This window comes from Protopterus annectens, chromosome 1.part2 (assembly GCF_019279795.1).
Source record: "Protopterus annectens isolate FY-2018-M chromosome 1.part2, PAN1.0, whole genome shotgun sequence".
Lineage (NCBI taxonomy): Eukaryota > Metazoa > Chordata > Ceratodontiformes > Protopteridae > Protopterus > Protopterus annectens.
In genome coordinates this window covers 214,911,613-214,933,702 of record NC_056727.1, presented here as the reverse complement: position 1 = coordinate 214,933,702, position 22,090 = coordinate 214,911,613, and the positions used below count along the sequence as shown (strand labels likewise).

Below are 22,090 nucleotides of genomic sequence, written 5' to 3'. Positions count from 1 at the left end.
TATTATTTCAGGTTTCAGCTGTGCCTATGCATGTTATTGTCTTTAGCAAATGTTACAATAATCTGAGCAGTAAAACAGATTTTTTTGTGAGTTTTGAGCTAAAGGCAAGTGTTTGGACCATGTCCCTCTCTTGTTGAAGTTGGTCAGACTCGAACTACAGGTCATTTGGTTTTACATCAGAATACCGCTGTGTATTCAGGACTATATTATATTTATCATCCACTGGTTTACAGGTCTATAACAATCACACCTGCTATCTAAGAGCCATCAAAATATAGCAGCAAAGCAAGAGAAGGAGCCAGAAAGATCCCTGTGTTGTAGCTGTTGTTACTTATGAATTGTCTCCATGTGCAAAATGCTCATGCTGGATTAAATGCAATCTTGTGGGCTATTATGTAAATACTATCAGAATTATACCCTCCTAAACTGAAATTTAAAAGGTAATGAATGAATGAAATCTGACACCATCAAGAAAGGCTAAAGGATTAACATAGGACTAACAGGAGAGGCTAAAGGATGGTTAGCCACTGCATACATACAATATTTGTAGTACACTACCACATGGCATGCATACAGCATTTATCGTACACTACCACATGGCATGCATACAGCATTTATCGTACACTACCACATAGCATACATACATTGTTTGTTGTACATTATCACATGGCATGCATACAATATTTTGTCATATATTATCACTAGATACAAAAATGCACCTATGTTTTAGTCACTGGTAAGTTTTGCATAAATAAATGCTTACATTTCACTTGCATGCTTTTATTTTCGTGTATACATGAAACTGGCAGCATTCTTACAAATATCTGTACGTGAATTACTTGTGTGACAAAGATATTGTATGGTAAGATACAGGTAAAATGATGCCCCAGTTGGTAACAACATATCTAATACCATTATGATGATAGCATAACCATACTTCTGACAGATCATACAGGTTATACTCATCAGTGGTGTGGGAGATATTCAATTAAAATATACTGGATAATTATTTTGTAGTATATGGCACAAAAAGTAAGATAATATGCAAAAAACAGAAGAAAATACAGGTGTTTGCATGTAAAAAGCAAAACTCAATTTTTAATTCCACATTCTGACTTCTACAGGATTGTTTTGGGTACTCTGGTTTATTCTGTTGTACTGTTCTTCCTAGAAAGGCAAAATAACAAAGTAAACCAAATAACATGGTCAGAAAAACATAAAATGGTCATTATTTTGGCTAATTTTGATACAGCAGTATCTGACATTCATTAACACATAACTACTAGAGTAGAGTTTTGCACTAATAGTAAAGCTTCATAGTAGTTTAAACTCCTTCACCCCCCCCGAATGCAGCACACTTACCTTTCAGTATCTCAGCACCATTGCCAGCATTTAACAATACAGTAATGCTGTAAATTATGGCTGTAAGTATCAGAAGGGCAATCTTTCGAGCACTGTGGGCACTCATGTTTAGGTTCTGGTGGGAAAAACAACAGCACAAATGAGAAATTAACATCTACTACATGAATATACCAAAGCGAAAACACATCATGAAGCAGTTATCTCATTAAAAGCTACCTTTTAAGGAAACTGTAAAGTCTTTGTGAACATTTTCTTTCAATGCCTTACTAAGTATTTGTGAAATAGAAGGAAAACTTTTATAAAAAAATGCAACACACATTTTCAAGGGTTTAAGATCTTTTTCTTTCTTTCTTTCTTTCTTTTGACGAGGTAATGTGATATTAATATCAAAAACTTTAACAGTGGAATTCAATTTATCCAACATTAAAATAGTGTCACTTGATTTTACTTTGGAAAAAAGAAGATAGAATAGGAGAGATGAGAAGAGAAGAGAAGAGAAAGAAACAGCCAGAAAGTAGGAAGATACTGTGTATGTAGCGATGAAAGGGAAAATGAGAACTTAGGGAAATTGTAGGAAAAAAGGGGAGATTAGTCAAGAAATAGAGGTGATGTGCAAGGGGCTTGTGAAAGAAACAGAGGTGATGTGCAAGGGGCTTGTGATTTGTGCTGAAGGTGTCTATAATCCAGATGTCTTATTGACATGGTTTTGGCTTTAATAAACTTTAATAGATAACGGCACCTTAACAGCTGTTTCTTGAAAACTATAAAATAGTTTTTACAATTGTAAAGTTGTTTTACATGCCAGGGTGAGAACAAACTATTTACTTTATTTATTTATACATTTGTTAGCTGGGTATGTGTGCTGGTCAAAAAGACCCTTTTCAGGCACACCATGGGCCATCTGGCAGCAGAAAGACAAAATAGTACAAAGAATCTGACAAATAGTAATAACTACAATAGTGATTCACAGTGCGTGCAGCAAGCATACATTAATAGCATAGGGAGTGATGTACCTAAATAAAAACACTTAGGGTGGTATTCATAGTCATTACACAACAAATTATGGCTGTCTGCACTGTCTACAAATGAGCACAAGCAAGCAAGCCACGATTCACAGAGGTCACTAATGCTAGACATGTGATGTCCATGAATAAGCATAAGCAATTGAAGTTATAATGATTATATAAAATAACATATGCTAATGAAGCCTTCTCTCAACTATTTGCAGTTCATAGTGACATTTCTTGCTTTTTCATGCCACCCGCAGATACATTATATAAAGAGTAGTCTTGCCTATGCTATACACTTTGCGATATACAAAGATGCTGTCACTTGCTGTTAGCCTTGTTACTTTACTTTGTGAACTGCTTCTCTTGTCAAGCCAAAAATGCTTGTGCCCAGTGGCACTTGCTAACCAAGAAGGCAGAGATATAAGTTGAGAATAACCCATTATAACTTTGATAATCAGGAGGTACTACATAGGCTGAGAATAGACAGTGATATTATAAGGGTCACAGTGAGTATGTATGACCCCCACAGGGGAAGTGGAGGAATTTGTGGATTTCCTATTTCTGTGGTTACTAAGGTATGTATAGCTGTCCCTATACTTGTGACTTAGACCTTCCAGTGGCAGACTAGAGACATCTTTGGTACCTCACATGCTTCTGCTTCACAGGTACCACAGCAGTTCTCAGATGTACTCTTAGCATGTATGGATCAGTACACCTATTTCATGGAGTCTCATATCAGGACCAAGCCAGGAATATGAATGGATTTTATGGGGTGGCACATTTCCCCTGAGGTACTCTGTAAAATAGATTGCACACATGTTGCAATTAGGGCTCTTCTGGTCCACGGGATGAGTAGTACCACAAAAGGAAGGGGTACCATTCCAACAGTTGCCAGATAGTGTGTGATGCATAGGGGTGCATAGCCAATGTCTCTGTCCAAAATCCTGGCAGTGCACAAGAATTTGCATATCTGTTACAGTAGCTCACTCTCTCACCTCTTCCTGTATGTTAGGATGCCCAGTGCTCATCCAGTTGATAACTGCAAAATGCATATATGTGTATATATATATGTATATATATATATATATATATATATATATATATATATATATATATGTGTGTGTGTGTGTGTGTGTGTATATAAATAGTTTGTTTTATCTATTGCATTTAAGTAGTTATCCATGGTAAAATGTATTGCTGAATACTAAACCACTTTTACTTTGTTTTGTACCCCCCTTCTCTCTCTCTCTCTCTCTCTCTCTCTTCCCTCTCTCATTTCTTTTATCTTTCGTTGATACTGGATATCCACTGGAGCCATGGCTCATGACACCAGTAAGATTTCCAAATGAAACTACAGAAGGCATCTATAACACAGTCCTGTCCCAGACCCATAATGTCCTTGAGAGGGTCTTTGGTCTCCTGAAGAGTCATTTTAGGTGTTTGGATGAGTCTGGGTGTGCCCTTCACAATGACCCAGCTACTGCATGCAGGATGGTTATTGCATGTTGCATTATGCTTAACATGATCATGCTGGTGGTGAAGTGACCCATGCTATCACTGCAGCTTCCAATTCCAGTCCTACCATATCTAATGATGACCGGCCAGCAGCGGTAGTAGTAAGGGACTCACTCAGGAGACTCATGCATGGCATATAGCTGCGCAGGTAAAGAGACAGCATGTGGTCCAGAACATTTACTTCAACATTCAAGTTAGTGTTTGCTTTTTTCAAAAATAAATAAATAGAGTATAATTGATGTATGCAGTGATCTCCGTGGGCTGTGCTGTGTGGGGCATAGTTTACTGTCACTGTCTATCTGACATCCCTTCTCATCTTTAAATATTTTTTTTTGGTTTATGTTTCAGAACAGTTACTCATATTACTGCTGGTAAAAGTCAGGCCTGAGTGCTGACTGACTCCTGCACAGTGATGTTGTAAGTCTTTAAGTAATAATTACATTTTAACTGTTTTGCACAATAAACTGTAGTGAGGTGGTTAACCTAAATATGCACATACTAAATGTTCTCAGGTGGTTCATTTAGTAAAAAGAGGTAATTCAGTATTTAACATGAGTTCATACCTTGTATTTGAATGAAAACGTATTATACTGTTTTTCATATAATATAGTTTTCTCAGTTTGAAGTATGTTGACTGTTAAGGTACTGTACATCAGATTATTTTATTTTATTTTGTCATACACAATAGTTCATGGCCTCAGAGACAAAAAAAAATATCACCTGTGCAGTCGTGAAGGTGAAGTGGCAGCAGTGTTTGTTTATATGACAATGTTCATTTTAATCTGTAATTTTCTTATTAGTGTTTCCCCTGTAAACTTATATATCACTCCTAGCTACAAAGGCCAATTTGATATCTAGTAGTCTTTCTACTAACAGCCAGGGCAATGCATATAAACTAATAAGCAGTCCTTTTTTGACTGTCTTCGCCTATTCCTTGATGTAATTCTCAATGCCTGTGTTCATCCAAAGCCATCAGCTCCCAGATATACATGTTTGTATGTGTTCTAGACAAATGAGAGCAGAAATGGTATTAATGATTGCCATGAAAGTTCCTCCAAAATGTTCCTAGGTTTTATTATAGCTAAAATAGAATCCTTCACTTCCCATCCACTCAAAAGACTTGCAAACTTATGACTAAAATCTTCTCTCCTCCTGCTTAACCAATTGAAATTAAGGCTGGTTAGGGTAACACCACTCAAGCTGGCATTACCATGGATTATTTCACCATTCCTTCACATCAGAAAGACAGTCAGTTGGATATTTTCATAAGAAAATACTGGTTGAGGGTCATACCATTCATTTATCTTGTGTTTTTTTTTAATTCAAAACCCACAAAAGAAGCAAAAAAAAAAAAAAAGAAGAAGCATAATGTGAGCATTAATTTTACCACTGAAGTCTCAACTACCTATAAAAGTTAAAGGAAACATTGTTTCAACTAAGAAAGCTGCATTAATTCAAAACCATCATGCCTCAGGAGTACAAGAAATCAATTGACATGTCCCCAAAGTTAAAGCTTCATTTACCTGTGGTGATTCATTAAACACTTCACCATTTGTCTACTTATGAATAACTTTTGCTCCTGGAGCCATAAATATTTAGTCTAAAATTCTGAACCAAAGAAACATTCTGCCCTTTTTTCTTCATTTCTTAAAGTGCAAGCTATTCTCTCTATTAATAATGGGCATGAAATCACTGGTGGAGGAGAATGGCGAACTGTTGAAAAAGGGTTAACTATGGCTTGCGTCCATCAAAGTTCAACAGCTTTATTACTGAAGCATAGATTACAGAGGCACCATAAGGGGTAGCATAGAGGATACTCCCTGAATTCATTAACTCAGATGTGCCATCATTTCCAAAGTGTGTCACCACATAGCTGATTTAAGTGTTTTTCAATTTATTTTGTTGCTATAGAATTAAAATAGAAGGGGTGAATAGAGGTGGCTCTATGGGAGGAAGTGAAGATTCAGCTAGGAGAAACAAGATATTGGGCAACTGCAAAATTTCTTTTAGAAAGTCCATTGGTGAAAGGATGTCCGTGAAACATTTAATACTGATTTTCTCTACTTCTTCTTTGTTTGAGGCCAGGGTAACAGTTTGGTTGATTCATTTCCATAGGTAAGACAAGAGTGTCTTATGTTTTTTCTGTAGCCTTTTTTGTTTGGTTCCTCAAGTTTATAAATGTGTCTCTATTATTGGGGTTTGAAAAATGTTAGGATTTCTGCCAGCCAACAACCTTGGTTTTTATCAGGGCTTTTATATTTTTAGTTATCCAAAGTTTGAGTTTGTATTTGTACAGCAGGGAGATCAGGGAAAAAGTTCCTTCTACAGGTACACTACTTTTGTCAACATAAATGTCAGACTCTAAGGAGTCATTAGAGTTAGGGATAGGGGAACCAGTCAGTTGAGGCTATCTGTACCTGTAGCTCAGCAATATTTGGGGCAGGATTTTTTTGTTTGTTTGTTTTTATTGGAAGCTGACAAATTTTTGTGTTGTTATTTTTTTTATTTGGGCTAAATGAGGACTGATTTATAGGTAAATGGTCACTAAGCACTGCAGGAAGGGTGTCAGTGCCTGAAATGTAGCTTAGTGAGTTTTCAGTAATAAAAGCAAATAAACAGCTATTGTTTGTTTTGTAGTTTGTGTATTTATTGTGATTATATTACTTATAAACAGTCATAGTAAGGAAATCATTGATTCCATATCTGTGGGGGCCTAGGAGGTTAACATTAAAGTCTCCTAAAGTGTAATATTTTGTATGATTGGCAGACCTGTTGAAATTTGAGTATCATTTTTTGAGGCTGTCAGAAGTGGCAGGTGGATGAAGGCAGGCAAAGGTTATGTGATTGAGAATGAAGGCAGGCAAAAGTTATGTGATCGAGAATGAAGGCAGGCAAAGGTTATGTGACTGGGAATTAAGGCAGGCAAAGGTTATCTGAGTGGGAATGAAGGTACAAAAAGATTATTTGACTGGGAAAGAAGGCAGAAAATGGTTATGTGAGTGGGGAAGAAGGAAGACAATGGTCATATGAGTAGACTGTGTGTAAAAGTTATGGAATACATACAGTAAGCAAGTCTAAGTCATGGTCATTTAAAGAGGTTTCTTGAGCGGCAATACCTATTGTAATGAGGTGTTGTCATGCAGTGAGGTCTCACCTCCAGTTCTTCTACTGGGTGAGTGTTAAATGCCATATGTAAGCAGTGAAGCAGTGCATAAGTTTAGATGAACTATCTGTAACACAGGGTTCTGTAATATACAGAATGTTAGGAAGGTAGATATTGAGGAAGGAGTCTAGCTGTTCTAGCTTGCTCCTTTAATGCTGCCTACATTCATTTGGGTAAGTTTGAATGGTTATGAGTTGGAATTCTTATATGACATTGATGCCTGTGGTTGGGAGCTCTAGAAGATGAGAGAGGTACATGGGAATTGGATTTAGTGTTGTGTCTCACAAGAGGAAAATAAAGTATGAGTGCTAATTTTATTAAGAATTTTAGAAATTTAAACTTGCAAGGATGACTATATCTTTTTCCATTTTAGTTAGTTAGTTATTTTAAATAGTGCAAACTGGATGCCATTGATGAAAGTTGGGTGATGAGTTTATTCTCACTTGCATGTATGAATGTCAGAAGTTATACAGGATGGAATACAGGACTGTGGAGAATGTTTGCATGTATTAAGTGGAAGTTTTGTAAGTGTAAGTCATGCTAGAAGCTAACAATAAAGTCACCAAAGGAGCTTACTATGGTGGCACAAACTCAAGTCCGTAATGCATAACAAACTTACCCATTAACCTAATGTGCAATAACAGAGAAGGACATTTTCCAGTACAAAATATGTCCTGCTGTGCCTTATTGTTATATAGGTTAACAGTTTACCTAGCACCTACTTTACCTTAAAGTGATAAATTCATTGACATATACTTATACTTTTCCAAAAATTCTCCAATCAAGAATTCTCATAAAATATGTATAAATGCTTGCAGCTATTAGGGCAACTTTCAAACACGTACACAAATGCATGGATCTTGCCATACCCAATAGAACCAAGACACTCTCCTCCAAAAATAGGAAGCCAATCTGGTGGTCCCCTGCCATAAGCAAACTCTACAACAGAAGGAGGAAACTCATGCAGAATAAGGTGAAGTCCCAAGACTAGAAAAACTCCCTTATCTGCCTCAACAAAAAGTTGAGATCCCTCATCAAATCCTCTAAAGCTAGCTATGAAAACAGAATTGCAGCAGATAGTAAAGACAACCACAAGGCCTTCTATAGTTATGTAAAGAGTCTCCATGGCAATACCCAGATTTGCTCTGAGCTGCTGCACAATGGTACCTCCTATACCGAGCCAACAGATATTGCCAGTAAACTGGCTGACAGATTCAGTGCCAAATTTACCTCTCTCTCCCCTCCCAAAGGACCTATCACATTAACAGTAGATTGCCAGGCACCCAGTATTACTGCTGCATAGGTCAAAACAGCACTGTCCAAGGCCAAGAATACAGCTTCTATGGGACCTGACAATATCCCTGGCTATTTTCTACATGAACTACAGAGTGAACTGGCACCTCAACTATGTGCCCTATTCAATCACAGCCTCACCTCAGGCTTTATCCCTACTGAATGGCACACACTGCTACAGTCATCCCTCCCCACAAAGGAGGAGTGAATACAGACCCTGGGAACTATCGCCCCATTAGCCTAATGAGTCTGATATGCAAAGCTATGGAACGCATCATCATGAACCTACTAAACAAGGATATACGGAATCTCCAAACTCTAGGTCACACACAGTTTGGTTTTGTAAAGGGTAGATCATGCCTGCTCAACTTGGTTGACTTCTTTGAGTCAGTCACCAGAGCTGTGGATGAAGGAAAGGTGGTTCACACAGCTTGCCTTGATCTGGCCAAGGCCTTTAGGTTCATAGATTAGGTTCATAGATTAGTACTAGGCTAATTGCCCTTGTGGGCCATTTTAAGCCTAGCCAATTTCCCCATGTGAAAATCAAACTCTGCACCTTGTGTCTGCAAGGTAAACACTTTAATCATTATGCCAACCTCCAATACCGTTTCTCACTCAGGAATCAAAGAAAAACTCAGTAAGCTAAGCATCAGCCTCTATATCACTAGGTGGTTTGCAAACTGGCTCACAGAAAGAACCTAGAGTGTGAAAGTAGCTGACTCCAAGTCAGACTGCTGACCAGTCATGAGTGGTGTCCCACAGGGTTCAGTCCTGGGTCCTCTCCTGTTTGGTATATACTTCTCCGAAGTCCAGGCCAACACGAAGGGCCTCTGGCTGACAAGGTTCACAGATGATTGCAAATCAGGAGCTACTATTAACTCCCCAAGTGATGTTGACATCCTACAGGAAGGCCTCACTGAGACCAACGACTGGTGTCAGAACTATGGCCTTAAGTTCAATGCCAAAAAATATGTTGTCATTCCCCTTTGGGAAAAACCCAGTTCCCATGAATTACCACATCAATGGTAGTCCATTTAACACAGAAGGCGTTATAAGAGATCTGGGAACACAGCAACCTCTCTTTCTGACCACCACATTGCCACTGTGGTCAGAAAGTCCTTCTATGTGGTATAAGAGTTTTGCATCCAAGAAGAAAGAGGTCATTGTCTCCCTCTACTCTTCCTTCATTAGGCCAATCATCAAGTACAATGCCTCGTTTGGCATGTACCTCACTAGACACCTGCAACAACTGGAGAGGCTGCAAAAGTACCTCACAAAGAGGATTCTAAGCCTTAAACACTTGTCCTATATGGACAGACTAAAAAAACTCCAACTATTTTCTGTCTTATATCGCCTAGGTGATCTCTGCTTGACTTACAAAGCCATGTCTGACCCAGCTCTGTTAGAAATGTTACATCTAAAGAAATCCCAATCCCTCCATACCACATGCTCCAGAGACCTCAGCCTCATTAACACAATCAACAGAACAAGCTGGAGGGACGGGTTCATAACCCAGAGGCTGCCTGTGCTATGGAATAGACTTCCCATACATGTTAAGCAGAGCACCTCACTGGCCCTCTTCAAGAGAAATCTTGATGAGTGGATGGGAAATAGAAAATTCACCTCAGGGATCACTCCAGTGGCTCTACTTGATACAGGCACTGGTAATTAAGGTCTGGGAGCACAATGCCAGTGTAATCCTATGGGCTAGGCTTGTAAAGGCTCCAGGGCCATTAGCCTAGTACACACCTATGAGCCTATGAACCTGTAAAAGCCTGTAGGAGATAAAATACAGGGATACGGCCTTGAGGTGGTCTGCATAGGACATATTACTTATGCCCTGTATTCTTTTAGTGACAAACCTCTGGTGGCATTCCAGTTGTTGGAGATGCCTGGTTAGGTACATAGCAAAGGGGGCATTGCACTCAATGATAGATCTGATGAATGCCGAATACAGTGGAATAATGACTTCCTTGGACTTAGATGTCATACAACTGTTTATAAGTTGCACAACATAGAATATACATGTCATATTTAGATGTGGAATTATTTTGGGACAATTCTGAAAGAAGATTTTCAAGTAGGATACATACGAAAAACACTTATACTAATAGCTACCTTCATTTTAAGAGCAACCATCAGAGTTTTGTTAAGAAAAACATTCCCAAGGGCCTCATGTATGGTGAGTAAAGACTCGGATTTTAATAATGAAATTGATTTCATTCATCAGTTAATTTTAGATAGAGGTTACTCTTTAGAGTTGTTACATAGGACAGCTCAGGAAATTAGCAACAGACTTAATAATGATTTTCCACCCATACTTTTAAAAGGCTTCAGTAGTAGGAAAAAAGTCATAGACAAAGGACATTATTTATTACCTATATGTTGTATAGACATGACAGTAGATAGTAGTATGATTAGCTCCACTATTCAAGATAATTGGAAAGTTATAGAGGGAAATCATTATCTATATCAAATTTTAGGGGAGACACCACATTTAGTATATAAGAATAATGGTAGCATCAAATGTATGTTAGAAACTTGTGATAATTATGTCCCGCTTCGTATAACTGATAAATCTAAGGGCAACTTTAAATGTAATCTTGTCTTATACTATTAGTATTCAAGGCAGATTCTCTTGCACTACGACCAATATAGTTTACGTAGCTTTATGTTCAGGGAACCCTGCATTTTACGTAGGCATGACTACTAGGAGCCTTAGTAAGCGGATTAAGGAGCATTATTATGCAATAATAGTCCTTTTTAATTTAATTGCATTTTTTAAACTGTGTTTGGTCTAATATTGCTACATACTCAAGTGTGCTAGCTTGCACTGCATGTGAATTGTTTTTACTGCTGTTTTAGCTACTTTTCTGTAAAAAAAAAATACTGTAAGCCTGTTTCCTACCTTTCCTGTAACTAGTGTTCCAGATGCAGATTTGCTGTATGCAGGACTGTATGTAAGCTTCTGAGCCCCCCAAGCCTTTCTGTGCTGACAGGGAAGCCTTCTGGCTTATCAGTGGGAGTGGTAAGCACTAGGTAACCTGTCTACCACATAAGGAGTAGTTCTGGCCCAGACATTGTAGTTACTGGCCGTTTAGGCAATCTTTTCCATCTCTCTCAACTTTCTCATTTGAAAGCCTGCATTTGCACTTGTTTCTGTCCTGTAACTCATCTTGTGCAGATACAGATTCTTAGTTTTAGCACTTAAATTTGCTTATTCATGCTCAGCACTTGTTCAGAACTTGTAAGCACTAAATAAGCTACTAATTACTATAGCACTCAATCTTCCTCATTACCTAGAGGAAAACAGTCCTTGTACTTATTTTTCTCACTTGCTTAGCAGAATACAGCTCTTGTACTCACTTTCCTCACTTATCTAGAGGAAAATAGTTTTTGTATTCAGGCATGTCCAAGGGTCAGTTCCCAATGTTCTCTCCTGTCTATCTGATGAATCTGGGCATCTTGAGGCAATGTAGAAATTGCCTCTTGTACACAGACAACCCTCCTACCACCCAACACCACAACCTGTGAGAGATGCACTTATCTTGCCAAACTGGAGGTAAAGCTCTCTCCAACTAAGACTGAACTTGACAGTCAAGAGGAGGAGGTAAACATTTGCACCACACCACACTCATCACAATCTCACTAAATCTACACCACCAAAATCCACACATAGTAACACAAAAACATTCACAGAAACTCTCAATAATAATCTGTCTAAGCAACACAGACCTCCAAAGCAGAAACGCAAGCAACCTCCATCCCCCATCACAACCCAAATGACACATAGCCCACAGACTCAGTGTGCCACTCAACCACAGCCAATAAGGCAAAACAATGTACCCAACACACTAGTCATAGATGACTCTATAGTCAGGCACACTGATGTCCCACTCACCAGGCTAAACAAGGAGAAGGTTACTGTCAGCTGCCTGTCAGGTGCCAGGATCCGCCACATAACCCAAGCACTCAGGTCACTCCACAACAAGTACAAATATGACTCTGTCATTGTCCATGTTGGTGTGAATGACCTTAGACATACCTCCCCGGACTACATGAAAAGAGACATGGAAAAGCTCTCTGATCTTGTAGCCCAGGCAGGTATGACCCCAGCCCTGAGTAGCATTCTGCCATCGCCCAGAATGATACCACAGTACAAGGACAAAATGATTGACTTCAACAATTGGCTAAGCTTCTGGTGTCATTCTAAGGGGATCCAGTATCTGTCTGCTTGGGATGACATGGTCGACAGACCACGATGCTTTGCCACAGATGGCCTGCACCTGTCACCCCTGGGATTCTGGATACTGGCTAAGGCTCTTACCGCCCCTATAGTGCATTTTTAGGCAAGGTTCAAATGACAAATTCACCACCATAACAGGAACAGGCAATCAAAAACTGAGGGTAATGCTACTCAATGCTAGAAGTCTAAATCTCAAAATGCACTCACTAGAGGCACTCCTTAAAATGGAGAACATCGATATCTGTGCAGTGACTGAGACCTGGTTCAAGGCTCCAGAGAGCACCCCTGCACTACCAGGCTATAACTCATACCACACTTTTCGGCCATGTAACCTGGACCGAAACACCAAAGGCGGAGGTGTGTCCATATTCATTAAGGATATCCACACCTCCAGGCTAGTTGCTCAGCATAATGCATCCGAGGTTATCCAAGTGCAACTAACTCTGGGCAACACTGCAATCCAAATTGTAGCTTGCTACAGATCCCCCACCATGCCCCAGGATTCCCACTCCTCTTTTCTTGATGTACTGGAAAATATTAGGGTTCAACCAAACACCCTAATAATGGGTGACTTCAACTACCCCACCATTAACTGGGAAAACTACTCGTGTACCAGCTCCTTAGCTCAACGCTTTCTGGAATTCATAAACTCCAATGCCCTGGATCAACTTATCCACACCCCCACCAGGGGCAACAATATCCTAGACCTAGTCATTACCAACATGAGTGACTGGTTTTCCACACCTGAAGTCAACTCCTCGTAGGTCCGATCCAACCATAAGCTAATCACCCTTGATATCCACATCCCGCCCCCACCCCCCATTAAGGAAACCATGGTAAAAAATTTCTCCAAAGCCAACTTCATGCTTCTTAAGACAGAAGTGGTGAACTTCATGACACCCATGCAGATGGACAATACAGGTACAACTGCTGAATCCTACAGAAATGCACTCTATAAGCACTTACATGAGTGCATGGATCATGCTATCCCAAACAGAACCAAGACACTATCCTCCAAAAAAGGAAGCCAATCTGGTGGTCCCCTGCCATAAACAAACTGTACAACAGAAGGAAGAAACTGTTGCAAAAGAGAGTAAAATCCCATGAGTGGAGGAGCTCCCTGGTCAGCCTCAGTAAGAAGCTGAGATCCCTTATAAGATCCTCCAAAGCTAGCTACGAAAACAAAATTGCCACTGATTCTAAGGACAACCACAGAGCATTCTATAGCTATGTGAAGAATCTCGATGGCAACACCCAAATCTACTCTGAGTTACAGCACAATGGCACAAAAATTACAGAGCCAACTGATATTGCCAACATTCTAGCAGATAGGTTCAGTGCTAACTTTACCTGCCACCCCCTAAAGAGCCCATATCTATACAGGAAGATTGCAGTGTCCCTGTAATCACAACTATGCAGGTAAAGGCTGCACTCTCTAAAGCCAAAAACACAGCATCCATGGGACTGAACAACATCCCAGGCTGCGTTTTACACAAACTTCAGAATGAACTGGCTCCCCACTTAAGCACCATGTTCAATAATAGCCTCGCATCAGGCTTTGTGCCTACTGAGTGGTGCACAGCAACAGTTATCCCACTCCACAATGGGGGAGCCACCACTGATCCTGGGAACTATTGCCCTATTAGCCTGACGAGCCTGTTCTGCAAGGCCATGGAACATATCATCATGGAACTCATAAACAAAGACATTGGTAACCTCCAAAGTCTGGATCCCACCCAGTTTGGGTTTGTGAAAGGCAGATCATGCCTCCTGAACCTGATCGCCGTCTTTGAGGCAGTCACCAAAGCCGTAGATGAGGATAAGGTGGTTCACACAGCCTATCTTGACCATGACAAGGCTTTCGACACCATCCCCCATTCTGGAATTATATCTAAACACACTAAACTAGGTATAAATCCCTAAATCACAAGATGGGTTACCAAATGGCTCACTGACAGAACCCACAATGTAAAAGTTGCAGACTCTAAATCTGACCTTAAACCAGTGACAAGTGGAGTACCACAGGGTTCAGTCCTGGGACCTCTACTGTTTGGTACTTACTTCTCTGAAGTACAGACTAACACAGAAGGCCTCTGGCTAAAGAAGTTCACAGATGACTGCAAACTAGGAGCCATAGTCAAGTCCCCAAATGATGTGGACATCCTACAGAAGGGTGTCTCTGAGATAGATGCCTGGTGTCAGAGCCATGACCTCAAGCTTAATGCCAAAAAGTGCAGTGTCATCCCCTTTGGTAAAAACTCAGTACCCATGAACTACCACATAGGCAGCAATCTACTTAATACCGAATGTGTAATAAGTGACCTTGGGACCCAGGTGGACAGTAGTCTCTCCTTTGATAGTCACATCACCACAGTAGTCAGGAAGTCCTTCTACGTGGCACACCTCATCATAAAAGGGTCCCCATCCAGGAAAAAAGAGGTCATTGTTCCCCTCTACTCAACACCATTAGACCCATTATAGAATACAACACCCTTTTTGGAATGTACATCACAAAACATCTGCAGCAGCTGGAAAGGCCACAGAAGTACCTGACAAAGAGGATTACTGGCCTCAAACAAATGCCCTACACTGACCATCTCAAAAATCTCCAGCTTTACTCCATAGCATATCGCCTACTTCGAGGTGATCTCTGCCTAACATATAAAGCTATGTCAAACCCAGAGCTGCTGGACATGCTACACCTAAAGAAATCCCAATCCCTCCAAGCTGCATGCTCTAGGGACCTAAATCTTGTCACCACAATAAACAGTACATGCTGGAGGGATAGAGTCCTGTCCCAGAGACTTCCCATACTCTGGAACAGGCTACCCATTTATGTCAAGCAAAGTTCTTCATTAGCACTCTTCAAGAAAAATCTTGATGAGTGGATGGGAAATAGGAAATACACCCCGGGGATCACTTCTGTGTCTCTGCTCGACAGTGGCACAGAAAAATAACTTTCTTGGGTGGCATAAGCCAGGGAACCTTGTTGGCTAGGATTACTTAGGCCCTTGGGCCGATAGCCTAATACCTACCTATGAACCTATGAACCTTTAAGAGCCAAAGATGAAAATAACGTGCTTTATAGACATTCAGTGTCTTGTGTTTCTTATAAGAAATATACTTTTACTATTTTGGATTATGTGGCACAAGATTTAAGAGGTGGTAACCTTAAAAACAAAGTAGAGAGAAAGGAGACTAAATGGAAAATTAAGCTGAGAGCAGATAGTCCCTAGCCTTAAATGATATGGTGATCATAAAATGTTTTGTGGCAAATAAAAAAACTGATTAAATATTTCATTATTTTTCAAATGATTAAGAGTAGATGTAATTATTTTAGTGTTGGATTGCTTTGAAACAACTTGTTTAACATTGTTTTATGTCTAATTAATTGATTAATCAATGTGTAGACATTATTGGATTTTTTTTTAGTATTTAAGAAGGTTGTTTGTTAGATGCATTTGTTTTTCTGATGAAATCTGGTTGATGAAAGCATTGAATAAATATTTTACGCTAAAGACAGTTCTGTCTATCTTTTGTAGCTGCCAGTGTTTTTCATAGCTTAAAATAACAAATAGTTGATATATATATAAAGAAATTTTATGGAATTATGAGAAAGAGATAGAAAAAGGAAATGACAAAATAAGGGAAACAGAGACACAGATGTATAAAAAAGAAAAGTTAAAACAATGCAAAAAGAATTAAAGACCACATTTCCCCTTATTTGGGAAAAGAAGTAAAAATGAGCCAAGGAAGGTAGGGTTACCACCTGTACCACTTTGCAAGGGCCAGTCCCTCTTTGGGCAGTTGTGTCGTGTGAACAAATTGAAAAAATGGCAAATGTCCTGAGATTTTAGGACAAAAATATTTCTCGTGTTGTCTTTAATAGTTGCATAAAACAGTTATTTTTTTCTGAAATACCTAAATGTTATATGAAATAGCATAAGCAACTCAAATGCTACAAAAATAAGATGTTATTTTGGCAAAAAAGTGAAGTTCTATCCTTTGTACTACTCAAGGGTATTTTTGTCCTGCAAAATCTGACATTTCTACAAAAAATGTCCCACTTTCGACATTTGAAAAGGTGGCAACCCTAAAGGAAGGAGGGATGATAACTTTGATGGCAAAGGAAATATAAAGTGCAAACATGAGGATATTTTAGAAATGGTGGAAACTTTTGTAGAGGAATTGTACAAAAAGGGTTGACAAGAGGAATGGAAAGTGAAAAAAAAATATCTGAACATCTAAGGAATTTGTCAGAAAGTGGTATACCAACTGAAGAAATTGAGAAGCTGATAAAAGAAGGCAAGAATGAATCAGTGCCAGAATTAGAGGGTATAAGTCATGAATATTATAAGGAAATGAATAAATATGGAACAGATTTTTTTTAAAATATTAAATGAATGGATGAAGGAAGGTACAAAAGAAGAAGATATATGTAGTGGAGGGGTAAAATATCTATTGAAAAAGAATGGAAGAAAAGATATACAACATTGGAGGCCTAAAACAATGGGAGTACTGACTGTAAAATATTTCTGAAAATGCTACAAAAAGGGTTGAGAAAGTATTGGATAAGATAGTAGGAGAAGGGATTTATGGCATAAAAGGAAGACATAGATAATATAAATGTTAATTATAATGAAAGAAGTCATAGAGATGATACTGAAAGAAAATAAAGAAGCACAACTGATAACATGTGACATAGCTAAAGCATTTGATAAAGTAAGCTATGAAACAATGTGGAAGATTGTAGAGGCATATGGCATAGGAGAAAAAATGTTAATATAATAAGAACATGTTATGAAAATTTGTGGGTAGAAGTTTTAATAAATGGATTGATGGGAAAACATGAGTATTAAGAAAGGAGTAAAACAGGGATATCTGATGAGTATGTGCTTATCTGAACTCAGTATACAGTATCACTATGAACACAGTAATACAGACATGCGTGTATAAAATGAGGGAGTCAAAATGTGAGATGGAAAGAAATGTTATATTACCAGTATATAAGACGTATGCAGATGATTTAATTCACATAACAAAAAGCAAGGGATGGATAAATGAGGTTCTAATGATGTTGTAAAAGTTGTTAAAAAGCTGGTCTGCATTTAAACAAAATGAAGTGTGAGGGATGTTGATGAGATATAAAAACAAATGGAATATATCTCACAGATTTAGGGAGTGACATTCGATGAGATATAAAAACAAATTGAATATATCTCACAGATTTAGGGAGTGACATTTGATGAGATTTAAAAACAAATGGAATATATCTCACAGATTTGGGGAGTGACATTTGATGAGATTTAAAGTGTAATAAGTCAGTGGAGATACTGTTACAAATAAAAACGTTAACTTGGTAGAAAAGTTTTTGCTTATCATTTCAGAAAAATACATATGTGCTGAGTGCTTATGTGTTAGGAAAACAGCATACTTAGGGAGAATATATATGTTTCCCACTCAAATGGAAAAGAGTTATTAGAATTTTAGTCTTATATGTGGCTCCAGGCTGAACCTGGTGAGAAAAGGAAGAATTTATAATAAAACCCAAGAAGAAGAAGAGTGTTTGATTGTATCGGTACAGTTATCATCCATGCATTTATTGGTGGTAATGAGAAAGGTAAAGGGAAAACAAAACAAATGATATGTAAGATGCTATATAAAAAATATAAAAATGTATGGGAAGGAAAAACAGGGCAAAAGAACAAAGGGACGGTATGGAAGAAAAGGAATATGACAAAAAATAAAATTATGGAAGTTAAAAGTAAGTAACATTGATGAGAACATAAAAGAATTGTATAATATGATTTTAGGAAAAAAAAAACATTGTATACCCACGGAATGATTTAGAAGAAAATGAAAAAAGGCAATGAAAGACAAACGAAAAGGTTTGAAAACGTTATGAAACAGAGGTATTTCTTTGTGCCGAAATGTATAAGTTACCACTGAAAGGGAAAATGAAATATAAGGTGACGGAGGAAGAAAATATGTTGATTGCAGTGAAGTTGATACAACAAAACATTATTTGAGCTGTAAAAAGAATAAAGAACTTTGGGAAAAGTTTAAAAATGAATAATGATAGGAAGAATTTAAATGCATGAATGTGAATATGATACTATATGGAAAGTATGAAAAAGTAAACAAATGTGACAGTGATAAGTGGAATAAAGTATTCTTTGTTACAATATGGTGATGTGGAAAAAGATGTGAGAATCTGTAATGTAATCAAAAAGGAAGAGGATAATGTATTTGCTGCAATATGAGGATTGTTTTAAAATAGTGGGAGGACAGAGAGTAAATACAAAAGAAAGAATAATTACTAAAATAGAACTGTTATTTAAGTTCTTTTGTACTGATAACTTGTAAAGAGTTTTAAGTATGAATGTAATAATTACTTTAAAGTTTTTATGTGATATAAAATGAATGTAAATGTTAATAAAGCACACAACGTTTTCTAATAAGCACCATGAGATTGTTTATACCCACCTGAGTACGCAGGAGTACAATACCCCTTAATGCTATACTGCCATTTCATTATAGAAAATGTAATCCAACTAGATAGTGTGGAAAAATACAGCCTTCTGCACCTAAGGCAATAGTGCTACCTATTGAGTTAATGTGATTGCTTAGAACATTTCTCTAACTGGACGCATAACCATTCATTTCTAACTTCAACTGAAACTGAATAAAACTTTTATAAGCCAATAACCAATCAATTCTTGAGACAAAATGTCTGCTAAATATGCTTAATGGTGCATTGTTTCTTCCAAGCTTCTTGCAACACTAATTAACCACAACTATAATAACAATATTACTTTTATTAAAGAAACTTACTCTTTGCACCATAAACAACAAAAACTCCTCTTTTTACAATATTTGTAATAATATATATATATAAATCAATAAACCCTCTGTTTACTAATTAACTCCCCAGAACACATAAATATAACATCTCTACCTACCTATTTACCTGCAAAATATCACAGACTAACCCATATCAAATATAACTATCTAAAACCCAGAAAACCTCTCCACCATTACTATAACCTCCACAATCCCTTAAACAAACTATTATACCTTTCCTTACTAGATGGAGACATCCATCCTAACCCAGGACCAGGTCATAAAGTACACATACAACCACAAACTCATATTCCCTCTTCCCCTAATATCCCATCTAAGTCTCCCAACTCACTTTATATGGCCCACCTCAATATTCGCAGCATAAATAATAAAATTGCCCACCTCCATGCTCTCCTGGATGTTCATTCCTTTGATATACTTTGTTTAACAGAAACATGGCTAAAACCCACTATGCAAGATGTTGAAATCATTCCACCTGGCTACAACATCTTAAGAAAAGACCGCAAAGCAAAAAAAGGAGGGGGAGTTGCTATTCTTTATAAAGAAGGGCTACAAATATCAATACTAGATTTCAGTTCCCCTTCACAAAACAATGTAGAAATCATTAGCACTAAACTTCTGCTTAATCCTAGCAAATCGATAAATATAATATGTATCTACTTGCCACCTGGTAACAACGCCAGCACTCTGGAAGGTATCCTTGCTGAGCTCTCTTCAAATATTCCCAAAGAGACAATAATTCTTAGAGACTTTAATATAAACTGGAAGGACTGCTCTACCGAAACACCAACTTCCCATATTAACCTTCATGGCTTCTCACAAACAATGAACTCCCCAACCAGAATTAATAAACCCAACAATAAAGAATCTATCCTAGACTGGATTCCTATAAACAATCACTAACAACTCTACAATGTAGGGACCCTCCCTGACGATGTAAGTGACCATTCTCTCACTTACATAATCAGGCAAAGGTCGAGCTCACACAACTCAACCATATATAAAACAATAAGAAGCAACAGAAATTTTAACCCCAATAACTTCCAAACTGAACTAAAAGCATGTGATTGGTCACCCATAAAATACCTCCCACTTGACGAAGCAGTAAACTGCTACTTTAACTCAAAATTCCTAACAATCCTTGACCACCATGCACCAACGTGTTCCATCAAAATTAAATCTAAACCCGCTCCATGGCTTACAAAGGAAACCAGGCAAAAAATTCAACACAGAAATAAAATCTGGGCACAATGGAGAACAACTAAAAACCCCATAGACCAACAACAATTCAGGCAAAAAAGAAACGAGACATAAAAAGCTATACTTGAAGATAAAAAAAAAACTTCTACTGCAACCTCCAACAGAACAACCAAAAGAATCCACAAAAGTTCTGGGCTAGCATAAACAGACTACTTAGACCAGGCCAGTCCACAACACCGCCCCCATAGGAGAAAATCCCAACAATCCAAAGCAAACTGCTAATGCTTTTAATACCTTCTTCACAGACACCATCCAAACACTTGCTAAACAACTAACAGCCGATAGCTCTGCCCTTCCAATCTTAACTACTAACTCTCTTCCAACTCTATACCTGCCACCTGTCCCAACTTCTCTCATCTTCAACCTTTTATACAAGCTAAAACCTACTACCCCATCAGCTGACCAGCTACCAGCAGAATATCTGCTAAAGGCAGCCAAAGCCATAGCATATCCTGTATCACTGTTGATAAATAGAACCATACAAGAAAGCACTATTCCCGCCATCTGGAAAGTCTCCCATATTATCCCCTTACACAAGGGTGGAAACTCCATAGAATATTCTAACTATCGTCCTATAGCACTACTCTCCCCATTAGCTGAAATAATGGAAAAGTGTATCCATAGACAGTTACTAGACCATCTACTTCAGAACAATTTACTGGCCAAATGTCAGCATGGCTTCAGACCTTTCCACAGTACGACAACTGCACTCCTATCCTTCACTGACAGCATCAATAATAACCGTAATAACAATCTTCTCTCTTCAGCACTTTTCATTGACCTTTCAAAGGCATTCAACATGGTCAACCACTATCTACTTATTAATATACTAAAATCCTTTTCTCTGGATACAATGACTATAAAATGGTTCCAATCCTACTTGGACAATAGACAACAGGCAGTGCTATGGGACAACAACCTATCATCCCATCTCCCTGTTACCCTAGGTGTTCCTCAGGGCTCTATATTGGGCCCCCTCCTTTTCTCATTATTTATCAATGACCTTAACCTATCTATTCCTCCAGCCAACTGTGTACAATATGCAGATGATTCAACAATAATCTTCTCAGATAATTCTCAATCCCAACCCAAGACTCTAACTCAGAAAATGTTTAATACAACAGAAAACTGGTTTCTACAACTCTGCCTGCTCTTGAACCCCAAAAAAACTAAACTCCTCCTCTTCACTCCTACCCATAAGTCACTCCCAATGAATTTTTCAGTCTTATCCAATAATGGTATACTCATATGTCCTGATCCAACAAGTAAACTTCTAGGGGTAACCATTGATAACAACCTGAACTTTGAAACCCACATCAACAATACCATAAAAACCGGCAACAGGAAACTAGGCTCCCTTTATAGGATTAAACCCTT

The 22,090-nt window shown here is 38.2% G+C and overlaps 1 protein-coding gene across 1 annotated transcript in view; it reads right to left on the bottom strand.

Annotated features, from left to right (window-relative positions):
* LOC122788674 overlaps positions 1-22,090 on the bottom strand; it is a 341,452-nt gene that overhangs the window by 262,275 nt on the left and 57,087 nt on the right. The window contains exon 2 of the mRNA XM_044055573.1: positions 1,363-1,477. Coding sequence (XP_043911508.1) covers positions 1,363-1,468 — 106 coding nt within the window. The 5' untranslated portion in view covers positions 1,469-1,477. The remainder of the gene's footprint in view (positions 1-1,362; positions 1,478-22,090) is intronic.